The 23,499-nt window shown below is 32.4% G+C and overlaps 1 protein-coding gene across 4 annotated transcripts in view; it reads left to right on the top strand.

Moving 5' to 3' along the window:
* The window catches only part of Ca-alpha1T (Ca[2+]-channel protein alpha[[1]] subunit T), a 141,700-nt gene that overhangs the window by 59,506 nt on the left and 58,695 nt on the right, over positions 1 to 23,499 (top strand). For 3 of the 4 annotated variants that reach the window (XM_072541269.1, XM_072541271.1, XM_072541272.1), the window contains exons 11-17: positions 8,403 to 8,693; positions 10,694 to 10,867; positions 14,894 to 15,052; positions 15,182 to 15,517; positions 18,563 to 18,840; positions 21,044 to 21,236; positions 21,373 to 21,522. In XM_072541269.1, the coding sequence (XP_072397370.1) occupies positions 8,403 to 8,693; positions 10,694 to 10,867; positions 14,894 to 15,052; positions 15,182 to 15,517; positions 18,563 to 18,840; positions 21,044 to 21,236; positions 21,373 to 21,522 (1,581 nt within the window). The remainder of the gene's footprint in view (positions 1 to 8,402; positions 8,694 to 10,693; positions 10,868 to 14,893; positions 15,053 to 15,181; positions 15,518 to 18,562; positions 18,841 to 21,043; positions 21,237 to 21,372; positions 21,523 to 23,499) is intronic. The other variant, XM_072541268.1, reaches the window with a different exon arrangement.

Here is a 23,499-nt window from a genome sequence, read left to right as displayed (position 1 = left end):
AATTTGTATGCTTTTTTGAATGTAGAATGTTAAACAGTGGGTGGGTATAAGTTTACTCAACTATGTACTAGTGTTAGTGTCTTACATGCTGTTAGAGAAGGTGAAATATTGCTAAAACTAATTATTATTACTTATGTATAATTTTTTAATAATTATTAATTGATAATTAGAAAAGTCGGCCATACAACGATATATTTTACTACCTTTAAATATTTTTATTCAATTAATTTAATTTGCGAATGTAACGAGGATTCTACCAGGGGTGCGTCATATCCCCTCTTTTGTTTAATATTATATTCAGAGGGATATAGACATATTCAATAAAGCTTTACAAGATGCTGTATAAACGTAAACGGCGTCGCAATTACTATCCTACGATAGGCAGATGACACTGCGATATTGGTAAAAACCCGAAAGTTCTTTAACATTTTCTAAAACGGGTAATTCAGATAGAAGATCCATTGGTCTTAAAATCAATACTACCAAAAGAAAGATAATGGTTATTAATAGGAGAAATTATTAACTACGAACACAAAAATATACGGACAACACTTAAAAATTGTGAGCAGATATAAATACCTGGGTTTTTGAAGCTAAAAACTCGATCCTGATTTAATAAATGAGCATCCATTTATGCTTGCGTTTCGTTCTTTGTTATATTCACTCAGTTTTCTTATATAATTGTGAAACCAGGATGCTCAAAGTAAATAGTTTATGAAGTTTATAAGCCTTTAACATGTGTTTATAGAAAGCTCTTGAAAATAACCTGGACTGATCAGGTAAGGTGATTCCTTAGACTGAATAAAGACAGATGGTTGATGTGTAACATAATATAAACAAAAACTTTATACATTGGCCATTTTATACGAAGCAGTAGAGCATAGCGTGAATTATCGAAGGGGAAATAGAAGATAGCAGAGGATTGGGAAGGCAGAGGACTCAAACATTGGCTTAAACAATTAGAGGTTGGACTTTTTTCTACTCATGTCCGGTTTTAATGAGGACATTATTTATTTATGATTGCAATGATGAGAAACAACAAAAAAAGTGTAATCTTCTGAGGTATAAGTTGTCTGATCATACCTAATTCATTGGCCATTTAATAATATCGACAAATCAAAGGGAAGATCTTATGCGCCGTCTTAAGATTTGGTAATGTTGTTTAATAGATGAGAAAAATGTTTCTACTTGCGCCGTCTATGGACCAGTTTACAATTTCTTACCTCTTACGTTTTCGCTTCGTATTTAACCAAGAGAAGGCGCTTCAGTAGTTCCTGGATTTTTCTGGAATTATAAAATCTACTTTATGTAAGCGGCTAAAAGTATATAGTGGTTAAATTTTTAAAGGGATATTTAGAACCTTCTACGTTTGGGAATGAAAATGTTAAAAGGAAAAAGAGATAGGGCAGTGATGTGTATCTTAAATATGGCTTTACAGTTATTTCGGATAAACCACAGGCTAGGTATATGTGGACAAGTTTTGTCAAAAGAATCTTCCCGTTTTTATGTAAAGTGTTTAATTATGTATTATATATGATTTACGAAGTAGTGAAGTTTATGTTCCTAAATAAACGACAGCAATATTATAATAATTAGTGCTTTACATTTTTATTTGGCATGTTTTTATTTAAGCTATGAAAAAAAAAATCTAAGCGATTTTTCCAAAAACGTTCATTGTACGACATAGGCCAGTGTTTGTAAAAGAAAACTATATACTTGTCTATTTTGACCCTGTAACATCTAAGTATTTAAAGGAGAAAAACGTCGATTTAGTAGGTCATACTGGATATAGTCCTGACGTGGTATCATGTGATTTCTTTTCGTTCCTGAAAATCAAAAATAAACTATGCGGTAAACATTTTAAGACCTCGGATGAGGTGATCTAAATATACAAAAATAGCATTTCTGAGGTACCTATTTCCGATTGAATACTTAAAAAAAAGTAAAGCTGGGGTTTTCCAAAAATAAGGTTTTCTTCTATTATTTGTACAAAACTTTTTAAAATGTCTTACTTTTTTGTATTAAGAGAAATATACGATCTCCTATAAAGTTTACAAAATATTTTTGTAAAATTTTCTATAAACATTTATGGTGCAATTTTTCCCAAGCATTTTATCTGTCTTTTTTGCCTCAGAAACGAGTGTATACTTTTATTGTTATTGGCAGAAATAGGTGTTTCTTTCCATTAAATTATTGATAAGCGTTACATATCTCACCTTATAGAATATTTTATAAAGTATGCATAAAATAAAAAAAAACAATTGGAGATTATCAATACAATATTTTATATCAAGCATATTTCATAAATGGTTGGATGTTTTTTTCTATGAAACTGTGAAGTTCCCACATATTCTATTCCTTTAATGAAATTATTTATACTCTTTTTGATTTCTTAAAAATGTTTGTTTTGTTTGCCACAGAATCTTTCACATGGGCCGATATAAATTCAATATGGATGAGTTCGCTGTACAACAGGGAAAAGTCTAAGTACCAAAATATATTTTATTTTTTACCAATTTTTTTAACTATATCACCTTTTAACAATATTTTTTTCTTCTAAAGATATTGAATTCTTTGTTTTTTTTTTTAAAAGCTGTAGAGAATTTTTCATATCTTCTTCAATGGTACGGAGCTTATTAAAAAAAATTTCGGAATCTTTTATCTATAGTAATAGTATCTATTAAGAAAAATAAATTTGATTAAAACTCGATTCGTCTTGTGATTTGTTGTGAATAGAGAATTCTTTTTGGAATTACATATAAATTAAAATAAAACCAAATTCATGCCGATTAACACAAACACAAGAGCTGGAAATGTTGACGCATCTAATTGTCAATGACCAAAACTTTGAAACGGTCAAAGAGTTCACATATCTAGGAACATTGGTTAATCCCAATATTAATACATCAGGAGAAATAAAAAGGCTTATCATATTTGCAAATAGGTGTTATCATGGTATATCAAAGTACTTAGATAACATACTCAAGTCTGTCTTAAAAAACTCGTATAAGACTCTATCGAACATTGATAGTCCCCGTTCTCACATATGAATCGAAAGCATGGACAAAAACCAAAACAGATTAATCTTTTCTATCGATTTTTGAAGGAAAGGTAATAGGAAAGATATTCGAAGCGGTCTGTGAAAACGGAATATGTAGGCGTAGATATAACTTTGAATTGAAGATTATCTACAAGCATAAGTTTGGTGGAAAAGAATTTACCACTTTAATCAAGCGAAACCGTCTGCAGTAGGCAGACATATAGCCTGGGCCCCGGAATTGAACATGTAAAAAGATTCTAACAGTGTAGCCGGTGGGAGTAAGAAGCAGGGATGGACAAAAGCTGGGGTGGATAAAGGGAGTAACACAGTATGCTAAGAAGATCGGTGTTGCCAACTAAAAAGTCCAAGCAATAGTTAGATAAGAATGGCGCAGAAATCTTGAGAAGGTCGAGGCCCTTTAAGGGCTGAAGCACCGTGATGATGATGAGAGAACTCTTTTTGCTTTCTAGAAGCCGTCTTTTATACACAGTGTTCTTCTTCTTCTTCAAGTGCCATCTCCTTGGCAGAGATCGGCAACCATCATAGCTATTCAGACTTTTGAAACGGCTGATCTAAAAAGTTCATTTGATGTACATCCGTACCACTCTCTCAGGTTGCGCAGCCATGACATTCTACGCCTCGCTATGATTTTCTTTCCTTGGATCTTTCCCTGCATAATCAGTTGAAGCAAGGTGTATTTCTCTCCACGTGTAATATATCCGAAATATTCCAATTTTCTTGTTTTAATTGTATTTAAAATTTCTATTTCTTTATTCATCCTTCTCAGAACCTCTTTGTGTGTGACGTGTTCTGTCCACAATATTTTCATAATTCTTCTATACACCCACAGCTCAAATGATTCCAGTTTTTTTTATTGATGTCGTATTCAATGTCCAAGATTCCATTCCATAAAACAAAGTCGAAAAAACATAGCACCTCGCCAACCTAACTCTTAGTTCCAATTTTAAATTTCTTGTACATAGCACTCTTCTCATTTTGTTGAAATTTGCTCTATTCTGATTTTGATCTCCTGAATGTAATCATTTGTGGAGTGATTCATTGTTCCCAGATATGCATATTTGTCCACTTGTTCGACGTTGGCTCCGTTTATTAGAAGATTCTCATTATTTCTTTGAGTTTTCGATATTCTCATAAATATCGTCTTCTTGACGTTCATTGTTAGACCTCGTACGTACTATTTTTCATACTCCGCTACACAGTGTTATTGGAGCTAAATGACTTGTACATTCTGTACAATCTGTCATTTATTCGTGATCCCTATTCCACAGTTCTAAAACCCTGTGCTTACTTGTAATGGTCTAATAAATGGTTCACATATGTTTTTGGAGTCTCTTTGTAGTCTACAAAAAGTTCTTATCGCCTACGATCTGGTGCATTTCAGTCATGCACAATATGATTGACTGTTTGAGGTCTGGCCGCACGTTCTGCAGCTTGGTCTTATGAAAGGGCCTCAATGTATGCAGTAAGGAAGCATGTTATAATTCTAAGCTGATTTCTGACTATGTAGCGCAGGACTTCAGTCCTACTAACAATGTCCATCCAATATATATTCTCGTTCTCTATCCCTCTCTCTTTCTCACTGTCTCTCTTTACCTTTATCTGTCTTAAACTTCGGCACTAACATATTTTCTGAACTCTCCTATGTTTTCTTAAATTTTTTAAATAAAATTTGTAAAATAACGCTACATTTCAAGTATACTCATAACAGTTATTTCAAATGGTTTGTTTAAATTTACTTCTTTAAAGATACAACTATATACTAAATATATTCTGTTTGGGTAATAATGTAAAATCACTAGTTTTATTATTAAAAATTCTTATAATTAATATGAATAGCAAGTGAGTTATAACTAATCTTTTTTATTCTCCCCCATAATAATATTTACTCGCCTGTAAAAAGGCAAAACAAAATTTAACACTTACATTGACTCTATTGCCTGCACCAGGAACGTGTCAAAATCATAACATAACATCCTCTTGGGTCATCCTTTTTCATCTTGGGTCTATATAATATGATCTGTCAGTAATACAATGTAAGCAAATTAAAAAAAAACTTTATTTTAATTAAAATTAAAAAGTATTAGCAAAAATTCCAACAATTTTTTATTGCACGTTTAATAACAAAACATAAAATAAAATTACAATTATTTTTTATTCCAGTGTAAGATATTTTTCAAGTCGAAATCATAAAATATTTCTAAATAAAAGCTCTCATCCTTTTTGGCATAGACTGGATCAAAGCAGAAATCTCGTTTTACGGTATTTGTGTCCACTCATTTACCAGCGCCTATTCTAACGCTACCACAGTTTCAAACACTCATAACTGGTATTTTCAAATGGTCCTTTAATAAACACTCTTTGGGTAAGATCTGGACTTCTAGAAGGCCAGGCTAAACTACATTCATTTTACAAATTCCCAACTGACAACAAACGCACGTGAAAGCCAAACAGGGTCGTACTGAGGTGTATCATATGTTTTTTAAAAATATTTACTTTTGCAACTATTAGTGTAAGAATCTTGAAATTGAATCATTGTGAGCAAAATTTATTGTTCCATTGTAGAAAAATGTGCTAAAATAAAATGTTTATTAACTGAGAGATACATAACAAAGTGAACATTTTGAATAAATTAGCATTGTCGTAAGTTTATCAAAGCATTACAAAGTTAAAAATAGTGGTTTTGGCTGCTACGTAATTTTTAACTTCTGCCCCGATGAGCTCAATCAGATTGAGCTCACAGTGCTATGATGGCAGCCTTAACAATATTTTGTTTTTGCTTTTTGCCATCTCATCAATGATATATTTATTATATTGTCCCTTATGTTCCTTAACGATAGCCAGCAGTTCCACTTTTAACATGGAGTCCTCAAACCCTATATTTTTTTATTTCAGCCACGCTTGGATGTCAGCTTTTCTAGAAGCAGTAGTTGAATTTTTTTCCAATTTTCTGGAATGATAAGACGCGTTGTTCAATACAATGATGGAGTTGTCTTCTAATCGGGGCAGTATATTTTTAAACCAATTTTCGAAAGATTTCCCGTCCATCTCTTCATGGTAGTCCCACTTTTTTTATTGAAACACCCACAGCCCTTCTGAAACAAACCCATCTTCACTGCCAATGTGACAGATTATTAGTCTTTTTCTTTTCTGAAAATTTTATTATTTTAAAATTTACTTGAATTGATAAAGCACATAAACATTTACCTGCAGGATAATTTAGCTATGTATATGCTGGATTATCAATAAACACCAAGAAAACCAAATTTATGAGGATATCAAAAACCCAAAATAATGGTGAAAGCCTGACAATTAACGGTAGTGTTTTAGAACAAGTTGAAAACTACCACTATCTTGGCACAATAATTAATCACACAAACGATTACTCCAAAGAAATCAAAGTTCGAATAGAGAAAGCACGTACAAACTTCAATAAAATGAGAAAGGTACTTTGTGCAAGAGAACTGAAATTGGACTTGAGAGTTAGGCTGGCAAGGTGCTATATTTTCTCGACTCTGCTTTATGGGATAGAAGCATGGACACTTAACGCGTCGACTGCTAAAAAGTTGGAAGCATTTGAAATGTGGGTGTATAGAAGAATCTTGAAGATATCATGGACCGAGCATGTGACAAACAACGAAGTCATGAGAAGAATCAACAAAAGAATGGAAGTATTGGAAACCATCAAGACACGAAAGCTGCAATACCTGGGGCATGTTATGCGTAATGAGAGATACAACCTACTTCAATTGATTATACAAGGGAAAATCCAGGGCAAGAGAAGTGTAGGAAGAAGAAGAATCTCATGGTTGCGTAACTTGAGGGAATGGTACGGATGCACATCAATTGAACTATTCAGAGCAGCAGCATCTAAGATCAGAATAGCCATGATGATTGCCAACCTCCGTCGCGGAGATGGCACGTGAAGAAGAAGATGCCAAATTTCATGTCAATCCAAGCGGTTCTTTAATATTTACAGCAAAAACTGTGAATAAATGGACTAAAAAGGAAATAAAGCTTTTCGAAACATCAATAAATTAAAATATTGGTTTCTCTTACCTTTATTAAAGTGGTTACCGCAAGCTACTTTTACTTTTGATTCACAAATACTTTGTTTTTGGATACTAAAATTTCACTAAACACTATAAAACTTAATACTTAACACTTAAACTAAACTCTAAAAAATAACACGACCAGTAAATAACTAGACAATAACTATAACATATAACACACAATATATTAACTTAAAAACTAACACGCTAAAAATACAATCTGAATTTAAACAGTCTGGCAAGTTTGGACCTGTAAAATGAGAATCCGTTTGGCTTAACGCAATAAATTATATTTAATAGCCTCTTGACGAATAAGAGGGCGAATATCAACACGTGCGTTTGTTTACAGTTGGGAATTTGCTGAACGAATGTACCGTAGTAGCCGAATACGAACAGCTGTAGAGTATTGAATTGTTAACCTGGCTATGTGAGGGCGAACATTATCCTGTATTAAGATGAAATTTTCATCTACAAAATGAGTATAAGATACCACATGTTCTTCCAGACATTCCCTCATGTAATGCTGCCAGCATTAAGTCTACTCCTCTTAACATAATAAGATCTTTGTGCCTACAAATGAATGCCCATACAATTATACCTCTACCATCAAACTGCTATCTATGAGAGAAGCAACATCGAGCATAACATTGTCTAAGCCTTCTTTGATAACCATCAGGTGAAAATCTCGTAAAACGAGAGTCGTTTGTTATTAAAAACACTTCCAAAATCTTTGGAATTTAACTTTGGATTAATTTTGCTAGGCATTGTATATTAGTTCCAAAAATATGCTTTTTTATGCATAAATAATTCAGTAAGTCTAGTGACTATTTAATATTGTCATACATAGGATATAATTTTAACATTCATACAATTGTTGAAACTACGAAGCTTAATAAATTCAATAAATACTTTTAATTTATTAATTTCAACCACTCCGTATTCAGTAATTAACAATAGCCACATTGTTGACCGATCGTATTCTATACATATTTAGTTAATGTACTTTTCTTACTCATGCATGTTTTATCACTGTTTTTAGCCACATATTCCGATTTTTTTACACAATTTTAAATGTAATTGTTGTAAACAATCATAAGTGTTTGTTTTTATTCACACAGTTACACAAACTGTAAATAAAGATGTTAATTGTTTATTTCGAGCCTTTAAGCATTACAATAGTGAGTTTCATTTCACATTTTAAGTTACTTAACTTTTATGTTTTATGTGTAAATTATGTGTTTCTATTTTTAAAGTATTAGAATATTTTCATCATATAACACAACTAATTCCAGATTTTAACACAAGAAGATTGGAACATAGTTTTGTCTAATGGAATGGCAAAAACTTCAAACTGGGCTGCACTTTATTTTGTTGCCTTAATGACGTTTGGTAACTATGTGCTATTTAATTTGTTAGTTGCTATCCTTGTCGAGGGATTTAGTTCAGAAAGAAATGAACGAAGGGAACGAGAACAAAGAGAATTAGCAAAACGGAAAATGTCTTGCATCATTGAAGCCAGTTTGCGCAGAAATTGTGGAGATAGTAATTATTCTTTATCCAGTTCCTCAGAAAATTGTTTTCCGGTAAGTTAATATACAGATAACGACATTGTTTTGTTGACCATAGGAATTAAGATTTATTGCAATCCCATCACTAGAGTATATTTATTATAATGCTCTAAAATTAATTTTTTGGTTATTTTTTAGCCGTAATAGCAGTACAAATAAATAAGTAAGTAAATAACTGAAAATTGTACAAATTTTATGGACAAAGCTTATAAGACAAGAATAAGACAAGAAAGAAGAAAATAAATCAGAATAAGAATCGTTTGTACTTTTAAATAAAAGAAAAACAATAAAATTCTTCCAAACTTAAACATAAAAAAACTACCTAATTAAAAACCTACAAACTTCGTAAAATGTACCTAACAAAAAATAAAAAGGAAAGCAGATTAATCAATTAAGGGCTCAAATATTCCACCTCCTTGTGCTAAACAGTAACCAAATCTGTAATACAGATTTCTCCTCATATTTTGGAGTAGGGCTGGTGTAATGCTTGCCTATAAATGTTTTCTTTGAGAAACCCCCAAAAAAGAAATCGTTAGGCGCTAAGTCACAGGATCTAGCGGGCCATTTAATTGTACCATGTGTACCGACCGACAAAATGGTCCAAATCCCAGTCCAAACATTTAACTTTTGCGGATGCTGCGTTCGCATTACAACACTGAGGTGATTATTTTTCTGAGAATAATACCTTGCAACGGATGGATTGCGTTTTTTATGTAATGAAAATGAAGATTCGTCAAAAAATAAAATATTTTTTAAAAAGTGTACATTTTCATTCTATTTATCTAACATAAATTCACAAAACTCCATCCGCCTAAAGTTATCTTCCGAAAACAGTTCTTGTGTTGGTTGTAAACTTAACTTAACTTCCCTAGCAATTTGTACACTATTGCAGGGTTCACTAGCTTCCACAAAAGCACAAATATCAATATCCCTGTTTTGACGCTACTCATCGACAGGCCTAACACGTGGTTCATTACCTTCATGACATTTTTTACAACTGTTTACACATCCCGAAGTTTGAAAATGTTTAATGGTATTTTTAGCTGTTGTAACACTTGGTGAGGGTCTATTTTCGAAGGCAACAATAAATAAATCAATTACTTCGCGTATCGAATTACCCTGAAAGTACCATGTTACAAGTTGCACTTTTTCTTGGACGGTATACAACGTAATAGGCATTTTATTCATTATTTGTTTATTCTTTCAGAACTTCGTTTGAAATTTTTAATGTCAATGTGACAATTACGACAATTCGTACCTACTGTGAAATGAATATTAAGATTTTCCTAATATAAAAGTAAAATTTCCTAATGTAAATTGATATAACGTTAAGTGCTCGAATAAATGAACTTTTATCAAATGAGAGGCAGATATCGAGCACAGTTTATTAATTAAATCTTGCCCAAGTACTTTCGCTTCCTAGAGCATTTTCAGGGGCATTTCGTCAAATTTGGCCTATCCAACAATCTGTTGAGAATGTCATAAACATAAAATTGTACATTACACTACACGACACAAGGACAAACAGTTTAAAATTTTTAAAAAAATTTAAAAATTAAAAAAAACAGCGAAGCTACATAATGGATGGCATCAGGAGAGAAAATGAATTTTTTTACATTAGTAGAATGGCAAAGGATGGTAGGAATAGCACGAGATGTCACCAAATGGACGAAGAAGTATTGGCGGACCAAGAAGAAGATGGTGCGATAATTTAAACAATTTTGGAGGCTAATATTGAAGAAGAAACAGACTTTAAAGCCTTCATACAAGAAGGAGCAAGAAGAAGAAGACTTAAATATGCCACAAGAAAACAGTTTTAGAACCTCTTTACCTCTTTGTGTTGTTTCCATATTTTCTCAACAATATTTTTTTTCCTGTTGGCATTTTTCATTAACTTTTCTATGCTGTATTATCCGGAAACGTAATAAAATGTGTGTGTATTTTATATTTTAATAATAAAACCAAATATTCACAAAAATGTACCATAATAAGTATGTAATAAAACCATCTTTTAGGAATACAAAAATTATTGGAAGCCCGATGAAGCTAGAAATGTCAAAAATTTGAACCAGCACGCAGCCAGTTGCGATTTTAAGGACATTCATTTAAATGGAAATTATCCATTTCGGTATAGAGATCCGAAATCAAATATACAAAAAGAAAGTTTAGCAAGGCTTCCGATAAAAAGGGTAAGTAGTCATATATATAATTCAGTTAAAAAGTGCATTTTTTTAGTGTTTTGGAACTTTTTGAAATTATTAGAGGATTGTGATCTGACCTGTTTTCTGCACTATTTTTATATGTATTTGCAGGTATTTGTTATTATCATATCGTGTTCTTGACAAAACTGATAGGATTCGTTCATTGCTCTCCCGTAGTCGATATTCACCTACCAGTCCGATCTTCGACTTTTTTTAATTTTCGCTTTAAAATCATCAATTTATTTGCTTTAAGGTTTTTAAGTCTACGTCATTGTCGTATTTCTTTTCTGTACTAGGGGTGAACACCTGAATAATATTTACATAAATGGTCTGTTATCTAATTGGATTAATACACACTAACAATTATAGTCTGTCACACTAACAAGTATAAAATATTTAACGTATTTTTTAAACTGCGATTTTATAAATATATAAACTCCATTCCTGTTAGTGTTGCCCAAATGCAAGAACAAGACGAGACTTAGACAGTCTTGGTCTTGGTCTTGCGGCAATGCACCTGGTCTTGGTCTTGGTCTTGGTATTGCACTTCCGGTCTTGGTCTTGGTCTTGGTCTTGCAGCAAGAGTCTTGCAAGTCTTGCAGTTACCCATTAGCCTATTGCTATTTATTAAACGTTACTTTAGATCTTAGAACAACGTAACACATTTACACAGAGTAAGTACATTTTAAGCTTGAATTAACATAGCCATAATAAAGCCATAATAAAGGTCGAAGAAGAACGTCATGGCTTATAAACCTGAGAGATTGGTTTAACAGATCCTCTGCATCTCTTTTCCGAGCTGCCGTCAACAAAATTACTATTATAGCCAACGCTCGACAATCGAGCTCGGCACATGAAGAAGAAGAAGAATAATAAAGACCAACCAAATTAATAAATGTCTAAACAACTGACATCGGGTGGGGTTTGAAGCCACGATCTAAGCGATCTGTGCCTATGCTCTAACTAACTCATCTATCTACCATGCCCCACGGAAGTCAATCTGTTTCTTAATAAACGTTTGCATTTACTACGCTTACATGTGCTAAAACGTGGTTAAAACACAAAAAAAAAACAAATTAATGACATCGGCATGCCTGTACTTTAAAGAATATTATCTGCCTAGAAAGGGATTGATAGACATTATGGGCAAAAAATCCACATACATGTATCAAGGGCACAGATTTTTTAGGTGATCAGATAAAAAACTATAATCCACTTAGTAAAGCAAAATAAATGTTTTTACCAATATTATTTCTACTTTTATATAAAAAACTAACTTATAGTTAAATAAAAAATAAAGAATAAAGAAAAAATAAACAATAGGTAAAAAAGCAATGATAATCAAAAGAAGTTGTTTTAAATTAAGGAGATACCTACTTAATAAATACATTAATTTACCAAACTAAAGTAGTAGGTAGATAATATATGTAATTGGTAATAAAGTAATAAGTATATTTTTTACATCTCCACTTTCTCTAGCGGTTATTAAAAAGCTTGTAATATCTCCACCGAATTTTGGTTTTTCAGGAAGAAATATTTGTAATTCCTTTTTGTGAAAAGATATTAGATGCTTCCTTAAACCTGGCGTGTTTCTGGTGTTTATTTTCATTTCAACCTTCCTAATGTAGGCACAATTTACACAAAGCAATTTGGGATGCATAAATTATTTCGAAAAACTCTTCAAATTTGCTTTTAGGGCTTTTAGATCTATAACTCCAACGCTCTTTACTCCGACTATAACTATTTGAATCTTTGTCCCTCATGTCAGATTGTAAACTTGTCACTCCGGGAACAACAAGGATTAGATGAAAAACAATTATTACATAATTAGACTCAAATGAAAGCTCAATTGGGAATCGAAAAAGTAACTATTATACTACTATAATTTAAGTTCGTTACTATCCAATACCCTAAGTATCTAATAACAAACCGAGAATTATATATCGTTACTTCGGTATTTTGTTTACATGGTAGGCGACATTATCTGTTATTAATTTGTCTCGTTACTTTTGACTGTTTCAGCAAATTTTCTTTAACCGAATGATCTCATCGCACACTCAGCAGAAACAATTTACAGCCTTAGGCCGATAAGATTTGTTTATTTAGATTACTCCTGACCAAATTATTATAGGAAAAAAATTGAATTATTAATTGGTTGTTCGTAACAATTATATTTTTTTAGCTAGGGTGACATATTTTAAAAAATATCTATACGATAATATTGTCGGCGTCGCAATGCAAGAAGATTATTTTTATGATTAGAGAGCGGCTATTCTCAAAATCTGGACAACTAATTTCAGAGCAAAGAAGTCTGCTGGAAAATGTACAAAATATTTTAGTTTTACATTGTAATTATGACCTCTGAGCACGTGTCGAATGTGTTTTCTTAATGAATATTTTAATTCGGTATGTATGTTTATGGTATTGTTTGTAATTCGCATAAGTCCAGTTTTTCAAATTTTATTACATATCTTTTTGCATCTCATAGAGTCTTTAAGCATATACCCGAACTACTATAGTCGCTAAAACCACACTCAGTCCTATCTGCAAGACGCAAGAGTCTCGCAGGCTTAGTCTTGTTCTTGCTTAAATCTTGCACGGTCAGTCTTGGTCTTGGTCTTGCTAAAATTAGGCGGTCTTGGTCTTGGTCTTGGTCTTGCAAAAACGCAAGAACAAGACCAAGACTGCAAGACCAAGACCGATTTTGGGCAACACTAATTCCTGTGATGTGTGTCGTTTTTCTCACTCCCAGAGTAGTAGGTACAGTGTTCCTTTATCCTGTTCATGTTCCCGATTCAGGCTGCTATCTTAATTCACTTATGCCAATAATACTAATCCTTAATAGTTTAATTTCTTGAACCAAATCACTGAATTTTCGCGATGCATAGAGACTTTTAACGTTCCATGTACTTATTCTAATTGTGTTCTCAGAAATCTTTAGAAGAGTAGAGTGTTGCTTTATCTCCTAAACTAAAGTATTTCGTGTGATAACAACCAAGTAGGCCCCACAGTCTAATATTGTATGTCCATGGTAAATGGTAATTATACTACATCTGCTACCCAAAATTCATCAAAACCTGCAATTCTTCAAAGGACTCTTCGATTATTAACGTATCATCTGCGTATCTAATATTATCGATAGGTTCTCCATTGACTTTAATTCCAATTGATGGTTCTATTAGTACTTCTTGAACTATCTCTTCTAGTATAGTTTAAAGAGCAGCGGAGAAAGTATGCACCGCTGCCTGATAGTTCGTTAGCAACCGTTATAGAAGCAACTCCAACGCTCCAACAACAGAGCATACAGACGAAGAATCATTGTGCTTATACATTAGCTAGGAGGGCTAACAAGGCCTCCCTTGTACCCATTGCGTTTCTGAAGCCAAACTACCATCTACCATAGATTAATTAGCATCGTGTAAAACTATATTTCTTGTATTAATTTTAACCTTCAACCTTAGTGGATCATTGGCATAATAGAATTTAACGTTTAACAATTTATTGAAAACATTTATAGAATATCGGACATCTATATATGTCTTCTAGGATTCTGTCCTATAGTCATCTGACGTAAGTGTGGCATAAAATTGATCCTTGTTATAGTTTTCTTTACTTTCTGTTAGCTTGTATTTTTATGAGGCTAATGTAAAAAAACCTTGAGCATTATTCTTAACCATCTGATTTGTGGGTTATAACGAGATGTGTAACTTTTTTTGACAATAAAAATGGTCCCGAACTAATATTTGTTTTGCTGGTTTATCTATAACTCCGTATAGATAAACTAACAGGATTTGTTTCAAATAGAAAAAGAAAAATAATCACTAAAATAATAATAAAAAGAGGTTAGTCTTTGTATGTGGGTATATTTTAAAATAAAATAAAATAAAATAAAATATACCCACATACAAAGACTAACCTTTTTTTGTTATACGTGGTATACAGCCAGCTACAGGAATTATTTTCCTTGTAGATTTTTTTAAAATAATAATAATATTTGTTTTATTTATTTTTTAGTCATCCCCTCCAATAATTACTCATACCGCAGCAACACCACAAGATTCACCAAGTATGACACTAAAAGAATTTTCGGAATTCCAATTTCAGGTAAACAATTCAACCTCAACAATAGAAGGCTCTCAACCTTCAGTAAATGTTATAACTCAAAAAATTGAGGTAAGATAGGAAGTGTTCAACGTAGTGTGTTTTATATTTCCTACACACATACTCACCAAAAACAAAAGTTATATTGACAATATTGAGGTATTTTTCTAAATTTATATTAATCATTACTTTGATTTTTAGAATTCAAAATTATTAGTTCCGCCAAAACTTTCTCCGCCTCCGTCAACTTTTCGACAGTTTAAACATAGCAGCGTAGACGATTCAAACAGAGTATGTAAAATAGTGACGTATAATGAAAAGAGCGGACCTAATACAGTGACGTACTCCGAAAAGGTTACTCCAGCATTTTGCACGGGGAGCACCAAACATCTAGCCACTCGAGGTAGTTGGGAAGGTCCGAGAAAAGTTGCTACAAAATCTAGTTTTAAAAAGAGCAAAAACGTTTCTGAACTACCAGCTGAAAATATACCATTAAATAATGGAAGACATCATTCCCAATGTAGTGGAAAAGGACAGGCAAGTAATATACTTAGAATCGTTCGAAGAAATGTTTAATTATAGTAATAAGATTGTAAACAGCAATACATTTGTTTTATGAATTTCGGCATGTTTTAATCGAGTTTTGAGACAAAAAATATAACAATTAATATATAAAAACGAGTTTATTACAGCTTCTCACACCCTAGCTACTAACACTTCCTATCCTTCCAACTCTATCTTCTATTGCACCATTTACTTTTTACCTCCACGATCTTCTTGGTGTATTTTAATCTTTTGCATTCTGTAGGTTCCAGGCTCTCAATGTCTTTGCCGGGACAAATTCAAAAGGAATTATAATTTCGAATTGTTTCTAATTTTTTGTGTCCTTTTATCCTGTAATAAAATAAAATGTTGAAGTCTTGAAATATAATCTAGTTTTATTGACAGCTGCTGAATTATTACTCTATAATTGTTGTAAGGTAAAAATTTATAACTGTGACTGTGTCCCAAACTAGTCCCGAAGCTATATTTATAATCTCACTAAAATGCTACGATTCATCAAATAAGTGTATTGTCCTCTGCATAGAACAAAAACCGTTGACTTTTGAAAGCTGGCAAATATAATTTGAACCGAGGAAATGATTGCAGGCATTTCCTCAATATATATTGCTCAATTTATAGTTTGCAGTTTGCAAGTTGAACAAACTGTAATTAAGCTACTAATCGATATGTTCTACAATTATACACGGTGAAACTATACAAATTCAGGAAATTAAGATTAATATGAGATTACAAATTAATGAACTAATTTGTGATTGAACAACATGTACACCAATAATTCATTTCCATTGCTTCTATTTTGGATGTCTCTTTTTATTGATTATTTAAAATTTTGAGCTACACGACGCAATATGTTTTATGACACATTTGTATATCCTAATTTTGCAGTTAATTTTAAGTTCATTTTCATATCATTTTGCATTTGTGTATCCTAGTGCAGTTGAAGTATTGTTAAATTACCTCTTCCAATTCTAGTTATTTCTTTTTTATTCTGACCACCGTTTTGTAATTCTTACACCGAGATATTCATAGCTAGCTATCAGTGTTTAGAATTGTATGCCTCTTGATTCTAAGTACATTCCTTCACCTGCGACTACTACATATTATATTTTTGATAGATCCATTGATAAACCTCACTTGGTACATTCTTTTATTGGCAAAACTCAAGCTGTGTAGTGTATAATCTCCAATTGAAATACCCATATATTCACATTTTTTTTTCTTCTTCTTCTTCTTCCTTCTTGTATGTAGGCTTTAAAGCCTGTTTCTTCTTCAATATTAGCCTCCTAAATTGTTTAAATTGTGGCACCATCTTTTCCTTGGTCTGTCAATACTTCTTCGTCCATTTGGTGACTTCTCGTGCTATTCGTACTATCCTATCCTCTGCCATTCTACTAATGTGTTCGTTCCACTCCTGTTTCCGTTTTGTCACTCACCCATTTATGTCCTATATATTGCATGCTCTTCTTACGTTTTCGCTTCTCTCCCTATCCAACAGAGTTTTCCCTGATATTCGTCGGAGTATTTTCATTTCTGTTGTTTCTAGTAGTTGTCTCGTTTTAGATGTGTCAGGTCTTGTCTCCGCCGTGTATGTTAATATAGGTCTACTGCTTTATAAATTCTTGTTTTTGTGTCTTGTCTTAGTAGTCTGTGGTAAGCTTAAGTGCGGTGTTCCGTAGATTTATACCTCTATAATTGTTGGGGTCTTCTTTATCTCCTTTCTTGAACATTGGTATCATTATGCTGTTTCTACATGCGTCTGGTATCTTGCAGTGTAATATTAATTTTTGTATAAGTTTTTTCATCTCTAGGGTTATAATTTCTCCTCCGTGTTTTAGAAGCTCGTTCGTTATTCCGTCTGGTCCTGGTGACTTTCTATTTTTGAGTGAATTTATGGCTATTTCTACTTCCTGAAAACTTATTTCTATTTCGTTTCTTAATTCAGGTACGGTATTGTGTTGATTATTATTGTCTTTTGCTTTAAATAGTTCCGTCAGATATCTTTTCTATTCGTTTGCTGGTATGTTATTGTATTCCTTCAATTCTGCCATTTTTTTCATATTTGTTTTTGTGTACCGTAGAAGTCATTTTCCATTCTTATTATAAACTGTTCCCAGTGTTCATCTGTTGTTCTTCTTACCAACTGATTTGTATCATTTCGTATTCTTCTATAGGTGTTTCGAGATTCTGGAGTATTTGATATTTTGTATTTCGTGTAGGCCTCTCGTTTCTCTTTACTCTTTTATTTCTTTTCTGAACCATGGTGTATTGTTGTTGTTTCTTTTGTTCAGTATAACTTTGCGTTTTCCTAGACCTTCTGTTGCTGCTTCTTCAATGTTGTTTTTAATTTTCTTCCAGCTCACGGTTATATCTTCTATGTCGTCTATTTGTTTCAGCTGTATCTTCTGTGCTAACCTCCTTTGGTACATTTCTCTTGTAGAGTCGTTCCACAGTGATTCTACATTGAACTTTTCCTCAGTGATTTCCTGTAGAAAATGTTTTAGTGCTATTTTCATTCTTGCTGAGTTTAAAGTCGGATATCTAGAATCTGCTTTGGTGGATTTTTCTATTAGTAACTATAAAATCAATCATAGATTTGTGCCTCCTGAATATTTCAAATGTATATTTATACTGGAACTTATGGTCGAAAAATGTATTATTCATTCTTAGTTCGTTAAAAGCACAGAGATTGGACATGAGTTCTCCATTTGCGTTGACATGGTTTTCATTAAATCTTCGTTTTACTCCTGGAACTCTTTTATGAAAACATCTGCGAATAGTGAAGATAAAGAAGAGCCTATGGCTAGAAAATTCAGAAAATCGTTTATTGTGCTGAATGTAAAAAATTGAAATTTAATCTTCAGTATAACACTACCTTTGTATTTAAGTTTGTAATAGGGAAAAATTATGCAAAGATATGTGCCATTAATACAGAATTGGATATGTAAGCTCTACCCAAAAATAAATTTTTAATTTATTGAATAATCAAATCCAACAGAATAATATTATGTTTTTTTGCAGAGTCCAATCCCAGCACATTTAAGAAGAAAAAACTACTTTAAGAAAACGTCCATACAAGAAAACCAAGTTAGTAAAAATAGTAATGTACATGCAAAGAAGAATAATACGAATACAATCAAATTTGTTAACAAATCCAATGAGAAAATACATCCACAATTAAGTACTGACAAAGGTATCAAAGCAAGAATAAAGAAAAAGATATCCTCGATAATCCAGCCAGCTGATTTTTTGAAGGATAGGGAGGACTATTCATTGTATTTATTTTCACCTAATAATAAGTGAGTAATTGTGAATTTAGAATGTGTTACAATATTTTTGATATTAGAAATATATACATACTGCGTACGTACGTCAGTCTGGTTAAAGTCAGCATTTGTAATTAGCAATAACAAAAAAACCTAATTCCTCACAATACGATGAATACTGAATGATAAGTCTAATACCTCATTTTCTTAAACCATTTTTCAGAATTATTGATGTAAGAATACTAGATGGATACTACTTAGTTTGTAACGTAAGAAAACTATTTATTTATGTACAATAATCTAGGCCCTCCTGCTCATGTCGGAAGAGTTTGGGTGTGGTTATATTCCAATATCCCAAACTAATGTAATTAAAATATCAATAATAAATCACTTCACTGTTATTTAGTTCATAGATAATCTTCACTGTTCAAGAAAAAAAATATAATAGTGGTACCTGAATTATCCAAATGCTTGTGTGACTTATAGATAGAATACAATTTTTACCAACTAAGTACTCAGGCACTGACTATCGAAAAGCATTTGACTGCGTTAACCATCAAAAGATGATCGAAATTCTGAGAACAACTGGAGTTGACAAACAAGACTTGCGAATTATCTCAGAACTATACTGGCACCAAACGGCAACAATTGAAATAGAGCACACAACATCCGAAGACATACAAATCCGACGAGGAGTGAGACAGGGTTGCGTCTTATCACCGCTACTCTTTAATTTGTATTCGGAGTCTATATTTAGAGAAGCATTAGACGAGGTCCAAGGCGGAATTAAGATTAACGGAATCAGCATAGACAACATCAGATATGCTGATGATACCGTCTTAATAGCAAGCAACGCACAAGAACTACAAAATATAATAAATGCGGTAGTTCACCACAGCGAAATGTTCGGTTTACATCTAAACGTTTCCAAAACTAAAACTTTAGTATTTTCAAAGACACCAATAAACGTACAGGTGTATGCCAAGGGTCAAATAATAGAACAGGTAAATTCCATAAAATATTTTGGAACAAATATCAATAGTCAGTGTAATCCAAAAAAGAAATTCTATCAAGAATCGAACAAGCAAGGAAAACATTCATGAGCATTAAAACATTTTTTACAAGATCAGACCTTAGTCTACAGCTTAGAATCCGAATGATCAGATGTTACGTTTTTTCTGTCTTACTGTATGGCTGTGAAAGTTGGACAATGGACTCTGAAATAGAAAAAAGAATAGATGCCTTTGAGATGTATATATACAGACGAATGTTGAGTGGGTACAAAGAGTTACTAATGTTGAGGTACTTCGTCGCATGTGTAAACAAAAAGAATTACTAAGAATAATCAAAGAGAGAAAAATGCAATACTTGGGTCATGTGCTGAGAGGCGAAAGATATGAATTACTTCAAATTATACTGGAAGGAAAAGTACAGGGCAAAAGATCAGTAGAAAGACGCCAGAACTCGTGGCTGAAAGACCTGAGGAGATGGTTAGACCGCTTATCCGCAGAGATCTTTCGCGCAGCAGTTTCCAAAACTACAATTGCCATTTGGATCGCCAACCTTCGAAAGGAGACGGCGCAATGAGAAGAAGAAGAAGTACTCAGGCTGGGATTTCGGAATCTATCGGCAGCAGAAACATAATATCCACCATGAAAATATATATGATTGAGCGGCTAAGCAAACGGGATATTCCCAATATTACGAGGTATACCAAACAACGGTAATTCTTCGAATTGTTGAGGGTGTCATGTAATGATGGCCAACTATACATTCTGGTTTCTGAACACATACCATAAATTCATAGCTATTTTTCGGCTTACCTCGTCAAGAGACCAATCAAACAAAATTTCGTCCTGTATGCTGGACATTCAGAGACAAAAAAGAGAGATGAATTGCCACTAGTTTACGAACGCTTGAATTATGAGGCCAAGGTCGGAGCAATTAGGAAATACAGTTGGATCCTTGAGGTAATTTAGATGCGCTCGGCGGATAGATGGCGTGACCAACATTGATTTAAATATTTGCTGGGAATTATAACAATAAATTTTTAAACTTTGGAAAATATTTTGAAACTTGAAACGGTTACAAGTTCTGGTTTTAAAATACACTGGAAGCACGGGAAGCTCTTTTTGTCCTTAAATGAACTGTACTATGATATTAGGTCCATTTGGGTAGAGTGATTCCAGGTTAATTTATTGTCTTTTTATTTTTTTAATATTTACTTGTATTTTAGGTTTAGGAAATATTGTTGTTGGGTAGTAAAACAGGCTTGGTTTGATAACCTGGTACTAATTTTCATAGCGCAGAATTGCATTACACTTGCAATGGAAAGACCAAATATTCCACCTGATAGTCCCGAAAAGATATTTCTACAATGCTCAAATTATATTTTTTCCATTGTGTTTGCTACAGAAATGTTTATAAAAGTAAGTATATGTAATATACTCGCAAAAATATATTTATGGAAATATGAGAAAGAACAATTTGCAAGAAAATATGTCAAAGCTATTTGTTTAATGACATTTCGTTTTAAAATATTGTCATTTTAATATATATTTTAAGGTAGTTGCATCTGGAATGTGCTACGGACCCAATGCATACTTTACTTCTGGATGGAATGTAATGGACGGATCCCTAGTAATAATATCTGTTGTAGATATTATAATGTTCTTAATAAATGACACAACTTCAAGAATATTTGGAATTTTAAGAGTAAGTAAAAATTAATATGTTTGACTTAATAAAATTGATTTTTTATTTTATGAAATATGCATTTTTGCCATATATTATGGGATATTGGACTAGTGAAAAATTTTTCTTACTGACACATAAAATTCTGTAGAATCAAATTGATGACTAAACTACGCAAAATTTCATATCGTTTATATCTTTGTTTGAAATTTTCTTAAAGCTACAGTAAAACGAACAATATCTGATGCAATAATAAAATTCTTTGTGTAAAAATCTTTAAAATCTAAATCAAAAAACTACTATGATCTGTATGTACTACATCATCTGTTTACTATATAATAGACGATAGATCTAGTTTAAAATTGCTCAGGTTATGGGCGTTTTAACTAAATGGTTGTTGCATATTTTAACGAATTAATTAAGTATGAAAAATCTGATGACCAGATACGTGCCATACTCGTTCTTATGATTAAAAAAGCATTCGAGTAAAACTATGTCAACAAAATATAAACCTTTGATCTTTCTGGGTATTGCGCCAATCTCAGCCATTGTTGTTATGTTGTCTATCCATCTATTTTAAGATCTCTTTGTGCTTCTTTTCGTTTATCTTGGTCTTTTCTCCAGGAATCTCCATGATCATCTGTTATCTGAGTGTAATCTGTGATATGTCTAATCTTCTTTCTTGGTGGTTCTCCAAGCATATTTTGCTGGCTATCTGTTTGTTATATCTAGTATGGACTCACATCAGCAACTTGTGTCATCATTTCCTTTTTAAGTTTATAGCAATGAAGCTGTTCAATGTAGTCAACTGCGGTTAATGGGTTTCTTGTATATTGTGTATATCGTAGTGTGTGTGTTACGTAATTGCCTTGTTACTATGTAAAATTGATTTCATTGGCTTTACAAAGAATCCCTTAATATATCCGAACGACTGCGGTACATTTGGTGAGTACTGATCCGACAAAAAGATTCTTCTTTTTCTTTTAACTAAAATTCTTCTCTCGGTCGGATTCGGACTCACGAGCCCTTGCGTTTTTTTTTTCGCTCCGTAAATTAACGTTCTAACAACTATGCCTATAAAGCATTAATTTTCCTTTTATTTTTTTTTATTTTTAGAATTTTTAAACTGTCTGTTATTCAATCGCGTCGCTGCCTTTTTTCTTTGAGTAGTTCTATGGTACTGGGATGGAATTTAGAGCTTTTGGATGTTTTTCACATTTCCATTTACTCTCACCAATGCATGGTCATTTCCGATATAAAATTTGTTCAGTTTTGTTATGTCATTTCTTGCTATTAGAGGTTACACAGTATGATGCAAATCTATGGAATAAATTTATTAAATTTTAATGTTTGAATGGTCATCAATCGCTATAGATACACTAATATTAATTTCTACAAGGTAAACCAAAATTATGTACTGAGTTAAGTAAAATGGAATTACAATAAATACTTATTCAGTAAACTAAATTACACTAATTCGCCTTTGCGAATAACACAAAGATGTGCTTGTTCCTCTTTCCAAAAAAAGGAAAAACATGAATTGATAACGATGCTACATTCTAATCTAAAATTAATTATTGTAATATCAGTCAAGTATTCAAAATTATCTTCACACAAATATTTAAGTCAGTATTGTCATTAACTAGTCGTTATTGTCAATGATCTATGAATCTGTCAAACTAATAGATGTAAAAAATTTTACTGTTCAAGTTTTTTGTCAATAATAATAACAATAATGAAACTTACTCAAACATAGCAAATTAATATTTTAATAATGATTCGTTGAGGAAATAGAGTGAGGACTCAACGCTGAAGTTCGTAATTTATTTAATACTAAATACCCCAATCGCGAACCGATTGCTCATTCAACAATTAGCAAAATTGAAAAAAAATTCAAGAAACGGGACATGTTAAAATCTCTCTAGTGGTAGAATATCAATACCCGAAACCAAGAAACTGGACAGGAGGCAGGTCGTACTAGATAATAATCCACTATAA

This window comes from Diabrotica undecimpunctata, chromosome 8 (genome assembly GCF_040954645.1).
Source record: "Diabrotica undecimpunctata isolate CICGRU chromosome 8, icDiaUnde3, whole genome shotgun sequence".
Classification (NCBI taxonomy): domain Eukaryota; kingdom Metazoa; phylum Arthropoda; class Insecta; order Coleoptera; family Chrysomelidae; genus Diabrotica; species Diabrotica undecimpunctata.
The sequence above is the reverse complement of the archived record's forward strand: the minus strand, read 5'-3'. Positions and strand labels throughout refer to the sequence as shown.